Here is a 17933-nt window from a genome sequence, read left to right on the forward strand (position 1 = left end):
AAAATACAATATTTAACTAGGAGGTTCAAGGGGCTCATGTATTTGGCAGGTTATCCGTTTTCATATGCTATTTCTTTATTTTCTTAAGTAATCTCATTTCTCTTAGAAAAATTTTTGTTTTATAAACAAACAAGAATTTTAACCAGTAGGTTAAATTTTTTTTTAATTAACCAAGCCAGTAGGTAAGAATCTACAGTTTTTTCATGATTTCCGATTTATCAAATCTAAAAATATACCGCGTACCTTTACTCCAGAAAAGCCAGCGGTTTCACAGAGTTTAGCTGATTGAAGCAAATCATTTTTCAGTATGTCAGATGCTCATTATCAAATATGAGACAGACACATTCTGAAGCATAAATTAACATAGATAGTAAATTAATATCTGTTTGATGCAGTATATCTCTCACTCTGTCTCACCCCCAGTCCACATAAATTCTAAGGTGGGGAAAAGGAGGATGTCTGAAGCATTAATATTTGACCACTGTGAACTCTGGCTCTGAGTTCCTGCCCTCAGTCTTTATCAATCTTGGTCGTTTCTCACTGGTATCTGTCCCTTGTCATTCAGCAGTCAGGGTTTCTGCAGTCCCAGAAGGCTCAGTGTGTGCCCTCCCCTCTGCGGATCCCCGCCCTGCCTGGGCAGCCCTAGGGCTGTCCTGACGCTGCTCTCTGGACAGCTGCTCACCCTCCTGGTCAGAAAAGCTCTGGGTCTCAGTGACGGGCTTCTAGGACTGGACTTACGTTTGGCTTCCTCAAACCTCCCTTTTTCATAATATGGTCCTGGTCTGGGCCATCTACTGCTGCTGCAACATCTGTGAGTCAGACTGATGGCAGTCACCGTTGGTTCATTGGCAGCCGAGTCAGTGGGAGGAGAGCAGAGGGCTGGTCACCGTGAAGGAGAAAGGTTGTGGAAAGTAAACAGGCATCACCTTTTCCTCATAAAATGGGAAAAAAATTGAATCTAGAAATGATCTGTCATTCGTCTTTCCCTCCATAGTAATAATGTCAACATTCTTTGAGCAGTTGGTGTAGGCCAGATGTGGTTCTAAGCACTTCTCACTTAACTCATCCTCCTGATAACCTTGGGAGGAGGACAGGGAGACACAGGCAGGTCCTGTTGCTCCTGGCAGGTGGAGCCAGGCTCACACGTGACTGTGGGCTTCCAGTTTGTCCTCTTAACTCTACCCCAAGCAGCCTCATGCCAGCACAGCACCTGACTCATGGTAGTTGCTCAATAAATTTTTTATTGATTTGCTAAAGGAAGGAGAATATTAAATGCTCATTTGTACTCTTTCCTTGAAGTGAGAATTGAGTTTATTTTCTGCTTCCAAACTTATAATACACTCATCCAATGACTTATATCTGCTGGAATAATAACAAAAAGACTTACAAGGTCCCATCTAAAAGTATATTGTTAGGGAATTTAACATATGACAAAGATAGCTGTTCAAAACACTAGGTAAAAATAGATAATTCAGTGAAGGCTGCTGGAAGAACTGGCTGGTCATTACAGGAACAAAAAGCCATATTCTTTGTAGTTCCTTATTCTTTACACCAAAAAAGAATTCCAAATGGATAAACTTAGAGTAGGAAATACCTTTCTAAGTGTAAACAAAATTCAGAAGCAATAAAATAATTGAAAAGATTAGGTTATTTAAAACAACATCAGCAACAAAAAACTTTGGGCAAAAATTCTATAAAATCAAAGAATAAATGAAAAATTGAAAACAAATTATCCACATGAAAGTCCACAGATTAGTTTATCTTTAACATACAAAGAGTCCTTAAAAATTAATAAGATGAACACCCCAGTTTAAAAATGGGAAAAGAATATGGAAAGGCATTTCACCGAAGTGAACATGCACATGGCCAATAAATGAAAAGGTACTTATTTATACTCACAATTGATATATTTTTAAATATCACTAATGAGGTTACCAGGCATTAAAAAGTTTAATGGGTTATGTGAGAAAACAGGCATTCTCCTATTGCTGGTGGAAGGGAAAATTATTGGAACTGCTTTGGAAGCCAATATGGTAAGATCTATCAAAGCATTTTTTTTACATAAGTTAAACTCATGGAAGAATTGCAGAAATAGTGCAGATAGTTCCTGTATCCCCTTCACCTAGCTTCTCTTTAACCATAAAATTTATCAAAATTAAGAGAATAACATTGGCACTATCTTACTAACTGTGCTGGTCAAGTGTTTCATAGAATGTCCCTCAATTTGAGCTCCTCTGAATTTTCTTGTGATAAGATTGATGTTGCGTGTCACTAGGCAGACCGTAGAGGTGACCTGCCTTCCCAGTGCATCGTACCGGGGTACATCATGTCGATGTGCCTCATTACTGGTGGTACCAACCTTGATCACGTGGCTGAGGTAGTGTCTGCCAGGATTCTTCATATAAAGGTACTGTTTCCCCTTTGTGTAATAATTTGCCAAATATTTTGGGAGAGATTAGCTCCGTCAGTGTTAAAAGCATACATTTTTTGATCCAGCAGTTCCACTTACAGAAATTTATTTATCCATAGCTGTCTGTGATTTATTTCATCTCCTGCAAAATGGGGGTGATACTGCCCCCTCTGAGCCCATGGGAGCCCCCGTATTGCACCGGGCCTCACATGCAGTGAGCTCCCCATTGCGTCACCCTTCCTTCTTCCTTTGGAATTCAGAATTTTTTTTTTTTCAGAATGCAAAAGATACTATGGTGCATTTAATATATATTATGTGGCACCCCCAGGAGGATCTGGGACAGTACCCCATAATCAAACACTAACCTTTCTGCAGCAAAATGTATGAATATTCACAGGAAGGGAGAAAGATAAAGACTATAAGTAGCTTCAGGTGAGTTCTCATGAGACCTCAATCTGAGTTCAGGTTAGATTTTGTTGCTGGAAGAGTTTCTAAAAAGCTTTTTGGAGCATTTGGGGTTTCAGAATTGTGGATAAGGGACTGTACACATAGGTCAGAGTTTGTAAACACAGAGGTTGTTAGACAGTCAGCCCTCCACATGTGTGGGTTCCACATCTTCGGATTCAAACAGCTGGGGTTGGAAAATGTAGTTGGGCCGAGGATGGTTGCTTTCATCTGTGCTGAACATGTGACATGTCATTATTCACTAAACAATACAATGTAACAACTATTTATATAGCATTTACATTGTATCACAAGTAATCTAGAGACGACTTTAAGTATGTGGGAGGATGTGCTTAAGTTATATGTAAATACGACTCCATTTTATATAGGGACTAGAGCATCTGTGGATTTGGCGGGGGTGGCAGCCCTGAAACCAATTCCCCTGTGGATACTGAGGGAAACTGTATAAGGATGTTCATGGTAGCATTGTTGGAAATAAGCCTGGAAAACCCTGAATCAGTCCCTCTGTAGGAGATTGGTTAAGTAAATCCTAGTACAGAATGGTGCCCTATTCAGCTTTTTAAAAAGAATGGAACAAACCATGATGTGCTACTAGGAGAAGGACGTGGCAAGATGTGTTATAAAGAGACACATAAGATTTGCAGAACAGTGTGAACGGTGTGTTCTTGTTTGGATTAAGAATAAATATATTTATGCTTGTGTGTGCATCAAGAAGCATCAAGAATAGTGGCTGCACATTTGAGTCACCTGGGAGGTTAAAAAAATACCAATACCTGGGCCTTGTCCTAAACCCACTGATTAGAACTGCAGAGGTGGGGCCCAGATATTGGTATTTTAAGAAAGTGTCACAGGTGATGCTGATGCCCTATGAAGTTGAGGGCTGTGGGAATAGGAGGACACAGACGTTAGAAAATGCTGCCCCTTTCCTTTGGCATGGGATGAGGGAGATATAATTTTATACTTTACTGTGTGTAGTCTCCCCTGCCACAGTATTTGAACTTTTATATTAAAAAAAAAAGTTTAGGCCGGGCGCGGTGGCTCACGCCTGTAATCCTAGCACTCTGGGAGGCCGAGGTGGGCGGATCGTTTGAGCTCAGGAGTTCGAGACCAGCCTGAGCAAGAGCGAGACCCCACCTCTACTAAAAATAGAAAGAAATTATATGGACAGCTAAAAATATATATAGAAAAAATTAGCCGGGCATGGTGGTGCATGCCTGTAGTCCCAGCTACTCGGGAGGCTGAGGCAGGAGGATCGCTTGAGCCCAGGAGTTTGAGGTTGCTGTGAGCTAGGCTGATGCCATGGCATTCACTCTAGCCTGGGCAACAGAGCGAGACTCTGTCTCAAAAAAAAAAAAAAAAAAAAAAAAAAAAAAAGTTTAAATGTGAAAAAAGATGTTTGTGATTAAAATTTGATATGGTGGGGCAGTAGAGGCACATTTTCAGCAGATCTGTAGAATCTTCTAGTTTGGTTTTTCTGAGCAGTGTTCTCCTTTATACAGTGCTTGTTGATATCAGCTGATAATTGAATTAAAAACATTTTTTCCTCTTTTCATCCTGAGAGGCCAGAAGCTGCAGGTGAGTAAGGTGTGAGTGGAGGTCAGACTTGGTCATCAGCGCCGCCAGTGGTGGTCTCGTGGTGCTGTGTTTTAGATGATTCGACTGGGTGGCCTATTTGTCCTATTCAGGCCCCCACACCAGTAGCTAGCTATTAAGACAGAAGACCCCTTTTGATGACACACTTTTGACGACCACAGGGTGAGAATCAGCTCTCACGTGTTCTCACTTGTGAGAATTTTGTCCTGCAGGTGAGTCCCTGGTGGTCTCCCCTCCCCTCTTCTCCCCCCACCCTTTGCTGGCCACACCTGGCATAAAAGGCTCTCTGTTCTCAGAGACCAATTGTTGCAGTACAGCTCTGATAAGGTTCGTTTTATCTGGCTCAGTAAAAGCCGTTCGGAAAAGTCAGCTTTCCTTGTTCTTGGTGGCCAGTGCCAGCATCCGGCCAGACCTGGTTTGGAGTTGAAGTCCAGGAACAAAATTTATAATGCCTTTTTTCTAAGCCGTATTTTTGCACACTCGGCTGTCACGCTGAGGCGCCATTTTTTCTAACGCTGCTGTGAGGCACACCAAGCTGCAGTTGCACAGATGCAGTTCTCCAAACTGAGGGACACGAATGTTCCAAGGACGTGACTGTCTCATTTCCACCTTGAATTCTAAAACGGAACATGTTCTCTCCAGTGACAGATCCCACACCTGCTATTCCAGCCTATGTTGTGAAGAAAAAGACACTTAGGCCACCAGGGCCTTGCCTGAAGAGACACTGCTGCCACCAGGGCCTTGTGAAGAAAGAGACAATTCTGCCACCAGGGCTTACCACCGGTGCCTTACATGGGGGGAAGTTCAGTGTTCACCTCCAGAATGGGTTTCCTGCATTGCTGGAGAAATGCTTTAATTAGGCGTTACTGGTAACTTTGTCAAAGGGTTAACAAAACTTCCCTTGTTAGGAATCAAATCAAAAAGTCCTCTCTCTGGGGAATGAGAAATGTTTTCTTTCTCATTTGATGTGGAAACAATATTTGCTATAGCCCTTTGCAAAAATGATTGATTAATTCTCAGACATTGCTGTTTATAGAGATGATTAATTTAATTCCCAAACTGTGTCGTGAAGGTGAGTACTATAATGCCCATTTATAGATGAGGAATGGAAGTGTGAGAGAAATCCTTCTTTACCCGAGGTCTTGAGCTAGTCTGTGGCAGGTTTCGGGGCAGGTGCCCGCCCTCCGAGGAGCCTGTCCTGGGAGCTGGCGGCACCGTCGGGGCACACACAACTGCGCACTGCCTGCCACCCACTCGCTCTTCTTCCACAGCTTCAAGAGTCTATGCTTCCTGGCAGGACACCTTCCCTGGTGGTTGTGATGGTGATGTGGCCTGCTTCAGGGATGGTGACACTAGTATTGAGGCTTATTTGTTTTTGTTTGGCAGGTTCTCAGCCTGGCTTTTGAGATGATGGGATTGGGAAACGGGCGTCGCAGCATGAAGTCTCCGCCCCTCCTGCTGGCTGCCCTGGTGGCCTGCATCATCGTCCTGGGCTTCAACTATTGGATTGCGAGCTCCCGAAGCGTGGATCTCCAGGTGTTTTGTTTGTTTATTTTGTTTGTGTGGATGCCGTAAAGTATTTAAAGTTGCAGGGTGATGGGGACCAGGGGTGTGCTGTTCGTCGTCCACCCCATCCAGCCCTGGGCCAGACTCCACGCCAGGTCTGCTTTGGGTAGGAGAGGACCCCTCTGACTGGTCAGGATTAATTGAAGTAGCCCCTGACCCCGAGCTTTTCCGTGACTCGATAGTCATGACCCCTATTGCAATAGTCTTGAGTAAAGTCTCTCTTACCATTTTAATAAGTGTCAGTGTGATTTCTCTTTAACAGCACTCTTTAACAGATTTGTGCACAAATCCTACAAGGTTGAGACTTTACTTTCTCCATTTCACAGGGGGGCAAACTGAGGCACAGAGAGGCTAATAAGTACAGGTGCAGCAGGGATTCATCTGACCCACCTGGGTTCTCGGCTATGGAACTCCATCCCATCTATTCTTCGTCCTGCTCTCGGGTTTACCCACTCCGGGTTGTAGTCTCGGTGCCTGAGCTCGCACCAGAGCCCTGTTCTCTGGGCAGATGAGGTCTGGATGTCCGGAGGTGGAGAACTGAGTCTGTTTTCAGAAATTTTATCTGATAGGGAGTTGTTAAGGGCTTCATTAGCAGGGAGCAGGAACTAAATATTGGAGCACCACCTCACACCAGGTAAAGCGTGAGGCGTTCTTATGTACTCACCTCATTTAAACCTCGCAGGAACGCCGCGAGGGGTGTGGTGGTGAGCTCCAAGTGCCTTCCTTCACTTACAGCACCATTTCTCCAGAAGAACCTGATTTAGCTTCTGTACAGTTGACCTAAAACCTGGAACCTTGGGCACATGTCACGGGTGTGAGGCTGGGTGCTGGCCTCGGGCCCGGTTGTGGTCTTGGTGGGGGGAGCTCAGGTGGTCCAGTCTCTGGGGGTGGTTTGGCATTGGCCCTGACGCTGTGGTCTCCTCATAGACGCGAATCGTGGAGCTGGAAGGCAGGGTCCGCAGGGCGGCCGCGGAGAGAGGCGCCGTGGAGCTGAAGAAGAATGAGTTCCAGGGAGAGCTGGAAAAGCAGCGGGAGCAGCTCGACAAAATCCAGTCCAGCCACAACTTTCAGCTGGAGAGCGTCAACAAGCTATACCAGGACGAAAAGGCAGGACTGCTTTGTTTTCCTTATAGTTCTCTTCTAAGGACAGTGTCTGCGTTGTCTGTCTGTGGCATTCTCAGTGGGAAGCTAAGCGGCTGGGTGTCGATTTAGTAATTATGTGGAATGAGCCTGTTGATCGAGCCTGGGTACTTACCACCATCCAGCCCTAAGTCTCTGGCTGGGCTGTCAGGAAACCCTTTGCAAGGGCGATAGATGGGAGAAATGTAGAACTAAGGCGGTGTCGGATTCATCCTCCTGTTGGCCTTTTCACCACTTTCTACAAACAGGTGTTAAATACCTACTCTGTGCCAGGCCTGTGCGAGGTGATTGTATCTCAAAGATGAATAACATTTGTGCTTTTAAATATCTCATGGAGGAGAGGAGAGATGCAGACCTCTAAATAAATACTAACAAAGTAGGGAACTCAAGAATGTTGGCTTTTAAGTTTAAAAAAACCAGATTCTGCATAGATTAAAAAGGGGCTTCCTGCTAATTAAAATATCTAAGCTTTATATGTCTTGCTTTTTCTGTTTTTCTTAGGAATGAATGACTGTACTTTCTTCGATATTAAATTATGTAACTGAGAGAGTTAACTAATATCTTCCATTTTAAAGGGTATCAAACTCATGGCCACTTATTACCTAGAAGGGTTTGGCTTTTATAACACACACACCTCTTTCTGTGGAATGGCTGGTTTATTGGAAGAAGGTTGTATACCAACTTCCATTATCTTGAGTTATCTCAGAAAATGAATTATTTCTAGGAAGGGCCTCAGACTTTTATTGCATAACTGATTTAAAATGCAAGAAGTACTATTTTCATTTGCAGAGTACTTTCCCGTATTAGCAAACTCATATTCTCTGGGAATTGTTCCAATTTTAATATTATTCTAATAAAAATGTGTCTTTATTTTTCTTCCCTTTTCTTATATGTGGGAGACAGTATTTGTGCTCCTGAAATTCCCTTTACATGAATATAGTAGGACCTGCACATTTCTCACAGTGTGTATCCAGACAGGACCCTTAAAATGTTTTTTGGAAGACGTAGAGTTTATTCTCAAGGCTTGCAGAAATTCCATGTGGGATTTGCAGGCTGTGCAGAGAATGTTGCTGGTGCCCAGGCAGTGGTTAGGAAGATGTCTGGTGGGAACTAGGGAATGTTTGGGGCCTGGGAAGTGAGGACCCAGGGGAGGCCAGCCAGATTCCCGACGGGGCTGGGCCTGAGACGTGCTCCTGAGGAGGGCAGGGTAAGTAGGATCTCCAGAGATACTTTAGTGCTGCCTCAGTGACCGCCTGTGGTCTGGAATGAGCCAGAGCACGTATTTCCCGTCTGCAGGAAGTGAGGAAAAACATGGAGGATGTTTTGTGTGTCTGTCTGCCTCCCACCCCCTGTATATGTCTCATTACCTGAGAGTTTAGCTCTCTTTTTCTTAGAAAGAATTGTGTTTTACTCTGAGCCTCTGGTCTTTCAATACTTTTGTGTTTAAAATTTCTTTCTTTTTGAAATGGTAGTGATAAAGACAGTATGAGTATTTGTGAGTGCATGTGTCTGTGGTGTTCGGTTGTTGCTGCTGTTCTGTGGTTTTGGTTGTGGAGTCTGGCGTTTCCTTAACTCTGTCAGTCTGCTCAGTACTGCTGAAATGATACTGGTCCACGAAGTCCCAGACTCTAGGAACAGCTGATCTCTGTGCTCATACTCCTCTGAGCTCCTGGGCATTTTTGTGCGTGTATGGGCAGGACGGTCTGGCCGTAGGGTGCTCCTCCTTGTCCAGGGCACACGCTCACGGGTCTCCAGAGCCTCCCAAACAGGCTGCAGGCAGTGGGCTCCCTGTATTGCATGGAATACAGGAAGGGCAGAATCCTCAGAGAACGTGCTGCATAGATTCATTCCTTCTAGAGAACTCATGGTAACTCAGTCGGTGAAACATCATTACCACAGCAAGTCCTAGGTATAGAAATTCTAGTTTATTTGGATGTAATCTGTTGTGGAGACAAGACCACAAACTTGGAATTTTAAAAAATATGGTCAACTAGCTGTTTCTTTAAAAAATCTGCCTATAGAAAGAAATGAGAGAGAATATGTGCCAGGCAGAAACCAGGTGACTGTTTCACCCTGATTCTTAAACTTCACTTTCACAGCTTTCTTTTTAAGAAGGAGGCATATGTTTGAGGATCCATAGGGCAGGAAGCTCTATTAGTCACAATAAACAAACTTACGGTATATATTTGAAAAGCTAGGAGTCATAGTTAACAAGGTAAAAATAGTTGAAGGAGCATCAACTAGTTGTTTGAAAAGACAGTTGAGAGTTTTTAACTTTTAGAATCTGTGATATAAATTTTTTTTCATTACTGTGAGCAAGGATGGGTCCCCTCATCAAAACTTAGCCCCGGGAGCATTTTAGGTTTAGCTTGGTATAGTGGAAGGCGTAGGCCTTCCTGTCAGGCAGATCTGGGCTCAGAATTTCCTTAGCTGTGTGATTTTAGGCAAGTCACTTAAATTCTCTGAACCTGTTTTCTCAACTGTCAAATGGAAATAGTGACGAGAATCCCTTCACAGGGTGCCTGTGAGGATTCAGTCAGACAGTGTGTAAAGAGTTTGTTACAGTGCTTATAGAATAAAAGTTCAAAAAGTGATAGTGAGTATCATTACAGCTAATTGTACTAATAGTAGCCGCAGCAGTAACAGTAGCAACAGTAGTAGAGGCATTAGTGAGCCACAGCAGCAGTAGTGATAATGTTATCTTTTTTTATATGGTCTCTGTCCTAGTCCATTCTGGCTGCTATAATAAAAGACCACAGACTGGGCGGCTTATAAACAACAGATATTTATTTATCACAGTTCGAGAGACTGGGAAGTCCAAGATCAAGGTAACTGCAGATTTGGTGTCTGGCGAGGGCCTGCTTCCTGGTTCACATAGGGCAGGCACCTTCTCACTGCTGTCCCCTGGTGGAAGGGGCGAGGCAGCTCTCCGGGGCCTCTTTTATGGCACTGATCCCATGCATGAGAGCTCCACCCTTGGGCCCTGGGCCCGTGGTTGACTTGGTTTCTACATAAGAATTTGGGGTGGGTGGACACAAACATTCAGACCATTGCAGACTTTGTTTTTCCCTCCCAAATTGAAACCATGAAACCAAACTGTGGTATCTGTAAAAACGGATTAGAAAGACATCTAGGAAGACAGGACCAAGAACAATGGCAGTCACCACAGTAGCGGGAAGAGCTCACATTAATCGAGCCTCTGCTTAGCCAGACGTCAGGCTGAGTGTTCTGCAGGGATTGTTTCGTGTGTTCCTCTCGCAGCCCTGTGAGGTTGGGGCTCACTTACTAGATGAGGGAACCAGGGCTCAGAGTAGTCACTGTCACCTAGGAGAAGACGTAGACCCTAGACAGCCTGCAGGTGTCCTCCTCCCTGCTTTTCTCCCTCTTCCCTCCGTGGAGACACAGCTTGAAGGATGGGTGGGGCCATACAGGAAATTGGACTGGCCGGAGTTGATCACTGTTAAAGCTGGGTGATTGATACATGGGAGTTCCTCATACCGTTTTGCCATTAAAAACTCTTCACAGTATAAACTTTCAAAACATTGTTTTTAATGTCTCTTTGTTTCCAAAGACTACTGTGTTCCAACTAACTCCCTTTCGGCCACACTTCATATTCTCAGCTGATTCTTTCAATGTGGTCAGGCTAGTTCTTCACCTGCATACTTACTTGTCTCTACATTGTCTTTTCTAATCTTAGAAGATTAGCACTTGTGGTTGGAATTGGAAGGAGGCTCCTTTTTAGAATTTTAAAGAATTACAGTGATTCTCAGCCTAGGAGGCGGGGTGTGGGGACCTGTGGGTGGGGGTAGTTTGCAGATCTCACATAACCTAGAGATTTCCCTGCCTGCCCCCGCCCCCTGCGTTCCTGCTGGGCAGGCATCCTGTCCCTCCAGTGGGGGCCTGGACAAAAGCTTGAAAACCAAACCTATCAGGGAAGATGTGAACAGACACCTTTTCGTAATGAAATTACTGCTTTGGGTCAGCCCTGTCTAATAGAATCTTCTGTGATGATGGGAATAGTCTGTGTTTGTGCTGTGTCATACAGTAGCCACATGAGCCTGTGCAATACCCAAAATGTGGCCAGTGGGGTTGAGAAACTGAGTTTTATTGAGTTTTAACTAATTTAAATGTTTTTTCTAATTTAAATTTAAATAGCCAAATATGGCCTTACCGCGCAGCACAGGTTTAGGCAATCAGAGAACACGGGTAATAAGCCTCATCTGGGCCTCTGAAATAGAGTCCTGTTCCGTGGAGGGCAGAGGTTGGGTCTCACGAGGTTCTTTGGTGCCTTTCTCCCCTCTTCTGTGAGGGTCAGAAGCAGTGGGGGGGAGGATTGGGAGTGGGAAGACTAGATCACTGTCTGGTTAGGTGGTTGTGCTTGCCCTGAAAGTCTCCGTAGCTTGCTGCTGTTCTGATGCAGAATTATCAATTCAGCTTATCAGATTGGCTGTTGTTTAAGGTCTGTCTTGGGGTTTTGAATTTATTTGTTAGGAAAGTTGTTTCAGAGCAATCAATCGTAGCCTGGCTGTACACTGCAATCATCTGTGAGATTATACAAAAAAAAAAAAAGATTAAAAAAAATACATTGGCTCAGAATCTCTGGGTGTTGGAGCTCAGGGAATATGTAATTTCTTAAAGATCACACAAAGACACACACAATGCATGATTTTTTTCCTACATTCCCAAATCACTGTGATGCAGCTAGCTAATCCAGAAATTGGTGAATGAGATCAAGTGTTTTGCAGTATTACACTTTTAAAAATAAAAATGCATTTTCAGGGTTTTAATTTTTTCACTTTTTTTTTTACCCTTAATGAAATGATTTAAAAGTTAAAAGGCATTATAATTGAGAGATATGTAGTCATGTGCTGCTTAACAATATTTCCGTCAGTGATGGACTGTGTATACATGATGGTGATCCCATGAGATTATAATACTGTATTTTTACTCTACCTTTTCTATGTTTGGCTATATTTAGATACACAAATACTTACACTTGTGTTACAGTTGCGTGCAGTATTCAGTACAGTCAGATGTTGTGCAGGTTTGTAGCCTAGGCTTGTGGTAGGCTAACCCATCCAGATTTGTGTGAGTACACGCTATGATGTTCATACAATGATAAAATTGCCTAATGACACATTTCTCAGAACATATCCTTATCATTAAACAACGCATGACTATAATTCATTTAAACATAATTTGCTAGAGCTGTTACAAAGTCATGGAGTTAATACTTGTTTTTCTAAGATACTCTTTCATCTTTACCCACATTTACTGGAATCCTTGAACACGTTTAGAAGCTATGCCAGATTGGAAACTTTCTGCTCACCACTTTTTCCCCAGGATAGAGGATTCACTCAGAATTTGAACATAGGTGGGTCTTCACGTCCTTAGCACTGAGACCAGCTTGCTTAGACACCCTTCAAAAGTCACCCAGAGCCAGGTACAGTGGCTCACACCTGAAAGCCCAGCACTTTGGGAGGCTGAGGCAGGAGCATTACCTTAAGGCCAGGAATTTGAGAATAGCCTGGACAACATATCTGGACCCCATCTCTACAAATAAAAAAATTTTTAAAAAGTAGCTGAGCATAATGGTGTGCATCTCCCAGCTACTCTGGAGGCTGAGGCAGAAGGATCGTTTGAGCCCAGGAGTTTGAGCCTACAGTGAGCTACGATGGCACCACTGCTCTGTAGCCTGCATGACCGAGCGAGACCCTGTCTCTAAAAAAGAAAAAAAGTCACCAGGAATGGGCAAGTGTGAGATACCACGTGAGCTTCTTGACAGCTGTGTGATTGTACTGTAATGAGACATAGAACAGTTTTCTTATGAAATAGCTGCACATACAGAAAGGTCAGAAGAATAAGCTCACATCTGTGTGCCCCTCACCCAAATATTAACACAAAAAACATCATGAAGTTGAGGTCCTGTACGTTCCCCTTCCCAGTCCCTTTCCCTCCTGCCTATATAACCACCATTGTGAACTTGAATGATTATCCTTATACTTTATATTTGTGAACTCTTACTACACATGTCTAAAAACAATATTATTTTCTCTCTGAGTTTTTAATATATATTTTTGGTTACTCTATCATTCTATAACTTGCTTCTTATAGTCAGCATTGTTTTTGAGGTCTTTGTTAATTATTTTAGAGATCTAGTTCATTCATTCTAACTACTGGACCCTCTTTCTTTGTATAAATATACCACAGTTTATTTACCCACCTCTACTGATGGGCCCTTACATTGTTTCTAGTTTTTTATTGTTGAGAGAAGGTGACAGTGAACATGCTCTGCTCCCTAGGCACCTGGGAGTGTCTCTAAGCTTGCAGTGTTTTCCAACTACAGTTTGGGACCTGTTAGTGAGCTGTGCATAATAATTTTGTGGGTTATGACCCACAGTGAAAAAAATTAAAGATATTAGAGTATACATGTCAACTATTGTTTCATGAAACTATTGTTTCAGTTTCTATAAAAATATGTATACGTGTAAACATACTGCATCACAAGATAAAATTTGTCATTGTGGGTCATGGTTAAAAGAGTTTGAAAGATACAGGGCTATGTCTAGAAGTTAAATTGCTAGATCATAAGTTGTACATATTTTCATTTTTATTAGCTGTTGTCACATTGCTCCCCAAAGTGGTCCTGCTGTTGTCTTTGACTTTGCACAGCTTCCTGGCCTGCACATCAGTTGGCCCTCTGTTGTAGCGTGTAGCATTTCACTCTTCTTTTCTGATTTGTTCCAATCTAGGTTAAGTTATGTGCCCGATCATTTGGCATCTCTTGTGGGTTTGAGTCTGGCATTTGGTAGAAGTTCAAGTTCTTGGTAGACGAGTGAGTGGGAGTGTCGGTCGGTGCACCTGCACTCCCTGGGTGTCCAGCGTGTGCCTGGGCCCTCAGCAGCTTGGTTTCCATCTTCCTCATCTTGTTCCAGATACCTAGAGAATAATTAATTTTTAACAGCAACAAGAGTTACATGAAAGAAGAGATCACTGTTGACTAAAGTATTGTAGTTTTTTCCTGAAAGGATTGTTTTTGAGCCTTGGAGGTTAAAATGGGATTTAGAGAAGCTTGTGGAAGGATGGCTTTAGGCATGTAGGACAGCATGAAGCAGAGGGTTAGAGTGGGAATGTGGAGGGTGTGACGCATCCCGCCAACTGTGGGAAAGTGTGCTGGGCAATAAAGGTGTACGTTGGCCGATGTCATGGCCAGCCTTGTCTAACCCCGGTCCCCAAGAACGTCCCTACAACCTTTGCTGCTGCCCACATGAAAGGCTAGCTGGCCACTTAAGTTCCACTGCAACAAGCCCACGCCCAGAGCCCACTGGAGGAGGCGAGGAAGCTGGCCCAGGGGGAACTCTCCAGTGGCCAGAGTGTTGACAGAATCAGATTCTCTGTCTTGATAAGTTAACCAAATCCCACAGACTATGATAATTTGATGGTAGATACTTCAAATGCGACATCAGCAGAATCTTGGGGGTTGAGCTGTCATTTCATTTCTTTTTTTTTTTTGCCTCCCTGTCTGTTGCAACAGTAGGTGTGGTGAGGACAGTTTGACTGCATAAAGGCAATTGTGCAAATTCATGTGAATTTATATAACGAAGTGGAAGCACTACACTTCCCGTTCTGTATGCAACAAGGGATATTGAGCTTTGTTTTGAAATGACTGTGTATATTAGTTTTCAAAAAAAGTTGTCTTTTCCTTAATTAACAAAACAGTAATATTATTTTAGACAATTTTGAAAATACAAAAAAGAAAATTAAAATCATCTGTAATTCCAATCACTCAGATTAACCACTGGGAACCCTCCAATCTTTATTTTATAGTACAGATTACATCTAAGCTTTTATAAATTATTGATTATATTGAAGCTTTTATAAATGTAGATGTGCCATGAAAATGATAGAATATAAGCAGAGTTCTTTAAATGATAAATTCATTTAAATGCTTCTAGTGTTTGCATATCATTCTTTAAAAAACCCAGAAATTTCTAGTTTATTGTGCATTATTACTTCAGTTGAGGCGATTACTTCATAGGTGGAAAGTCAGGGGTATAATTGCAGACAAGAGGATTCTTCCTACATGTTTGTGGAAGGGAGGCTGTGTAGATTGCCTTGGTAGCTAATGGGCACAGCTGACTGTGTTTTGAATGTGAAGATCTACATTTGGGTTCTTGTGAATAGACTTAGACATATATGGGGTGTTCTGGTTATGTTACTAGGTATCAGCTTGCCCTGAACCACAGTACTTTAAAACCATGACAAACAACATTTATTTTGCTCCGGCACCTGCAGTTTGGGAGGGCTCAGCTCAGTGGGAACAAGTTGTCTCTGCTCCACACCCACCCTGCGGTGCCTTGAGGCTGAGGCTAGAATCCTCTGAAGCCTCCCTCACTCCAGTGTCTAGCGGTCCGTGAAGCTGTCACCTGAGACCTGAGCTGGGGCTGGGAACGTGAGGCTTTTCCACGTGGCTTTTGGCTTCCTTACAGCACAGGCTGGTCCCACGAGTTAGTGTCCTCACGGAGCAGGGGAGAGGGACCACCCAGGAGGAAGCTGTGTCATCTTTTGTTTTCCTTTCCTGGGGCTGCCAAACAACATACCACAAACTTGGTGGCTTAAAACAACAAAACTTTATTCTTCTGCAGTTCCAGAGGCTAGAAGTCCAAAATCAAGGTATCGGCAGGGTCATGCTTCCTCAAAGGCTCTGCGGGAGGGTCCTCCTTGCCGTTTCTAGCTCCTGGCATTTGCAGCACCCTGGCTCTCTTGGCTGTGACTGCAGTGTCGTCCTGCGTCTTCACGTGGCCTTGCCACCGTGTCCTGTGTCTTCATCTCCTCTTAGGAGACCACCAGTCACAATGGACTAGGGGCCAGCTAATGACCTCGTTATAACTTAATTACACCTGCCTGGACCCTGTTTCTTTTTTTTATTAATATGGAACAATTCACAAATTTGCGTGTCATCCTTGCACAGGAGCCATGCTAATCTTCTCTGTATCGTTCCAATTTTAGTATATGTGCTGCGGAAGCGAGCTGGACCCTGTTTCTACGTGAGGTCATCCACAGGTTCACCCACAGGCTCCAGGTGGACATAATTTTGGGAGCACACTGTTCAGCCCACAGCACCTTTTATTGACCTCGCCTCAGAAGTCACAGGGTCACTTCCATTGCATTCATTAGAAGACCACTAAGGTGGCTCAAATTTCAGGGGAAATTAGACTCTGCCTTTGGAAGTAGCATCAAAGAACTTGCGGTCATGATTTTAGACCATCACCTTTGTGTGGAGTCTAAATAATCCTCACACAACCACTAGTGAAATACTGTTTTCTTTGTACAGGGCCTATGTGTGTACGTATAAAACAAGGTTCTAAGGGGTCTAAGTGGAAACAGATCTTAGGGTTTTAGTTTTTGGCAAAAGCCAAGGAAGATGCACTTGTAAAGGTCTGTGTTAACCCCTAGGTAGGGCACAGGGTGTCTAGGTCATTCGTTTATGTTGTTGTCAGAAGGCTGATTGCTAATCTGGGTCTGAAAACTCCAGAATACCCAGGGTAGTCTCTTTACTCGCTCCTGCTCGGGAGCAGCCGTGGCCACGCTGGCTTGGGGGTGCTGAGTACCTGCCCTCTGCAACGCCTGGGGAAGGGTCTGGGAGACCCCGAATTGCCTGGTGGCATCTTCTGAAGGGACTAGTGCACGTCCTCCTGCTATTGTGTTCATCTTTGCTTGCCAGAAGTTAGATGAGAGATAGCTTCCCTTTTGGTGTCTGCGTTCCTGACGACCTTGCTAGGCTGGTTTCTTGCAGCTGTGTATCCACTTTGACGGTTATACCTTTCACTCATTTGTTCAAATGGGTAACCCAGCACGGCAGCAGTACAAAGAAAACGTTTTAGCAACAGTTCCTTTGTCATGGAAATACAGTTCCTGTATCATTCCTGAAGGGGGGGCACAACCTTGCTGCCTGAAGGAAAGGAAGAGTAGTTGGTGACAACGCTCACTGGATTGTGTCCAGAAGAAGAAAAGCTTAAAGACACAGGTGGCGGGGGAGGTGCAGGGAGGACCTGCCTCAACGGGCCCATTTGTCACGCTCACCTGTGCACCCCACGCTTGGGTCAGGTGGTTTCAGCAAGCTGCCAGGTTCCTCCTCTTGCTCAGGAATGTGGGGTGCAAGGAGGCTCTGGGAGGCGCTGCCTGAGGTATGTGGGGTGAAAATATCGTACCTTTTGAGTGCTTTCCTGTTGGGAACAGCTGGCTTGTGGAGCCAGGAGAGCTCGAGGTGTTTGGCTCTCAGGTTCTTGTGTGTCATTCGGGCCTGGGACGGGGCTGCTTCCCTCAAGTGCAGTAGCATTTGTCAATATGAGTGACTTTTCCTGAAAGATTCTGCCTCTTGAAAAGGAAATGACTAACATTAAGAAGGTCCTTGGTCCTCCTTTAGAATTTCAAAGTGCCTTTGCACACATGAACACATTACATTTCTCGTTTAATTTCCTCAGGAGACAGTCATTGTTGTTTCCATTTCTGAAATTGCTTTTTAAAGTTTTATTTATTTAGTTAGCTAGTTTTTAGAGACAGAGTCTCTGTCACTCGGGATGGAGTGCAGTGGCACAATCATAGCTCGTAGCTCACTGTAGCCTCCAACTCTTGGGCTCGGATGGTCCTTCCCCCTCAGTCTCCTGGGTAGCTGGGACAACAGTGTGCGCCACCACCGCTGGCTCCATTGTTGTTTCTAGAGACAGAGAGGAAGAGACTGAGAGGTCGTGGAAAGGCC

The 17933-nt window shown here is 43.9% G+C and overlaps 1 protein-coding gene and 1 non-coding gene across 2 annotated transcripts in view; one reads left to right on the forward strand and one right to left on the reverse strand.

Moving 5' to 3' along the window:
• Positions 1-17933, forward strand: part of LOC138379702 (Golgi membrane protein 1-like) — a 60837-nt gene that overhangs the window by 5510 nt on the left and 37394 nt on the right. The window contains exons 2-3 of the mRNA XM_069464830.1: positions 5855-6004; positions 6962-7141. Of these exons, the coding sequence (XP_069320931.1) occupies positions 5876-6004; positions 6962-7141 (309 nt within the window). The 5' untranslated portion in view covers positions 5855-5875. The remainder of the gene's footprint in view (positions 1-5854; positions 6005-6961; positions 7142-17933) is intronic.
• On the reverse strand, positions 16101-16203 carry LOC138379711 (U6 spliceosomal RNA). The gene has a single exon (XR_011232273.1). It is a non-coding gene; the product is annotated as a U6 spliceosomal RNA (small nuclear RNA).

The sequence above is a fragment of the Eulemur rufifrons genome, unplaced genomic scaffold, assembly GCF_041146395.1.
Source record: "Eulemur rufifrons isolate Redbay unplaced genomic scaffold, OSU_ERuf_1 scaffold_123, whole genome shotgun sequence".
In the NCBI taxonomy this organism is placed as follows: domain Eukaryota; kingdom Metazoa; phylum Chordata; class Mammalia; order Primates; family Lemuridae; genus Eulemur; species Eulemur rufifrons.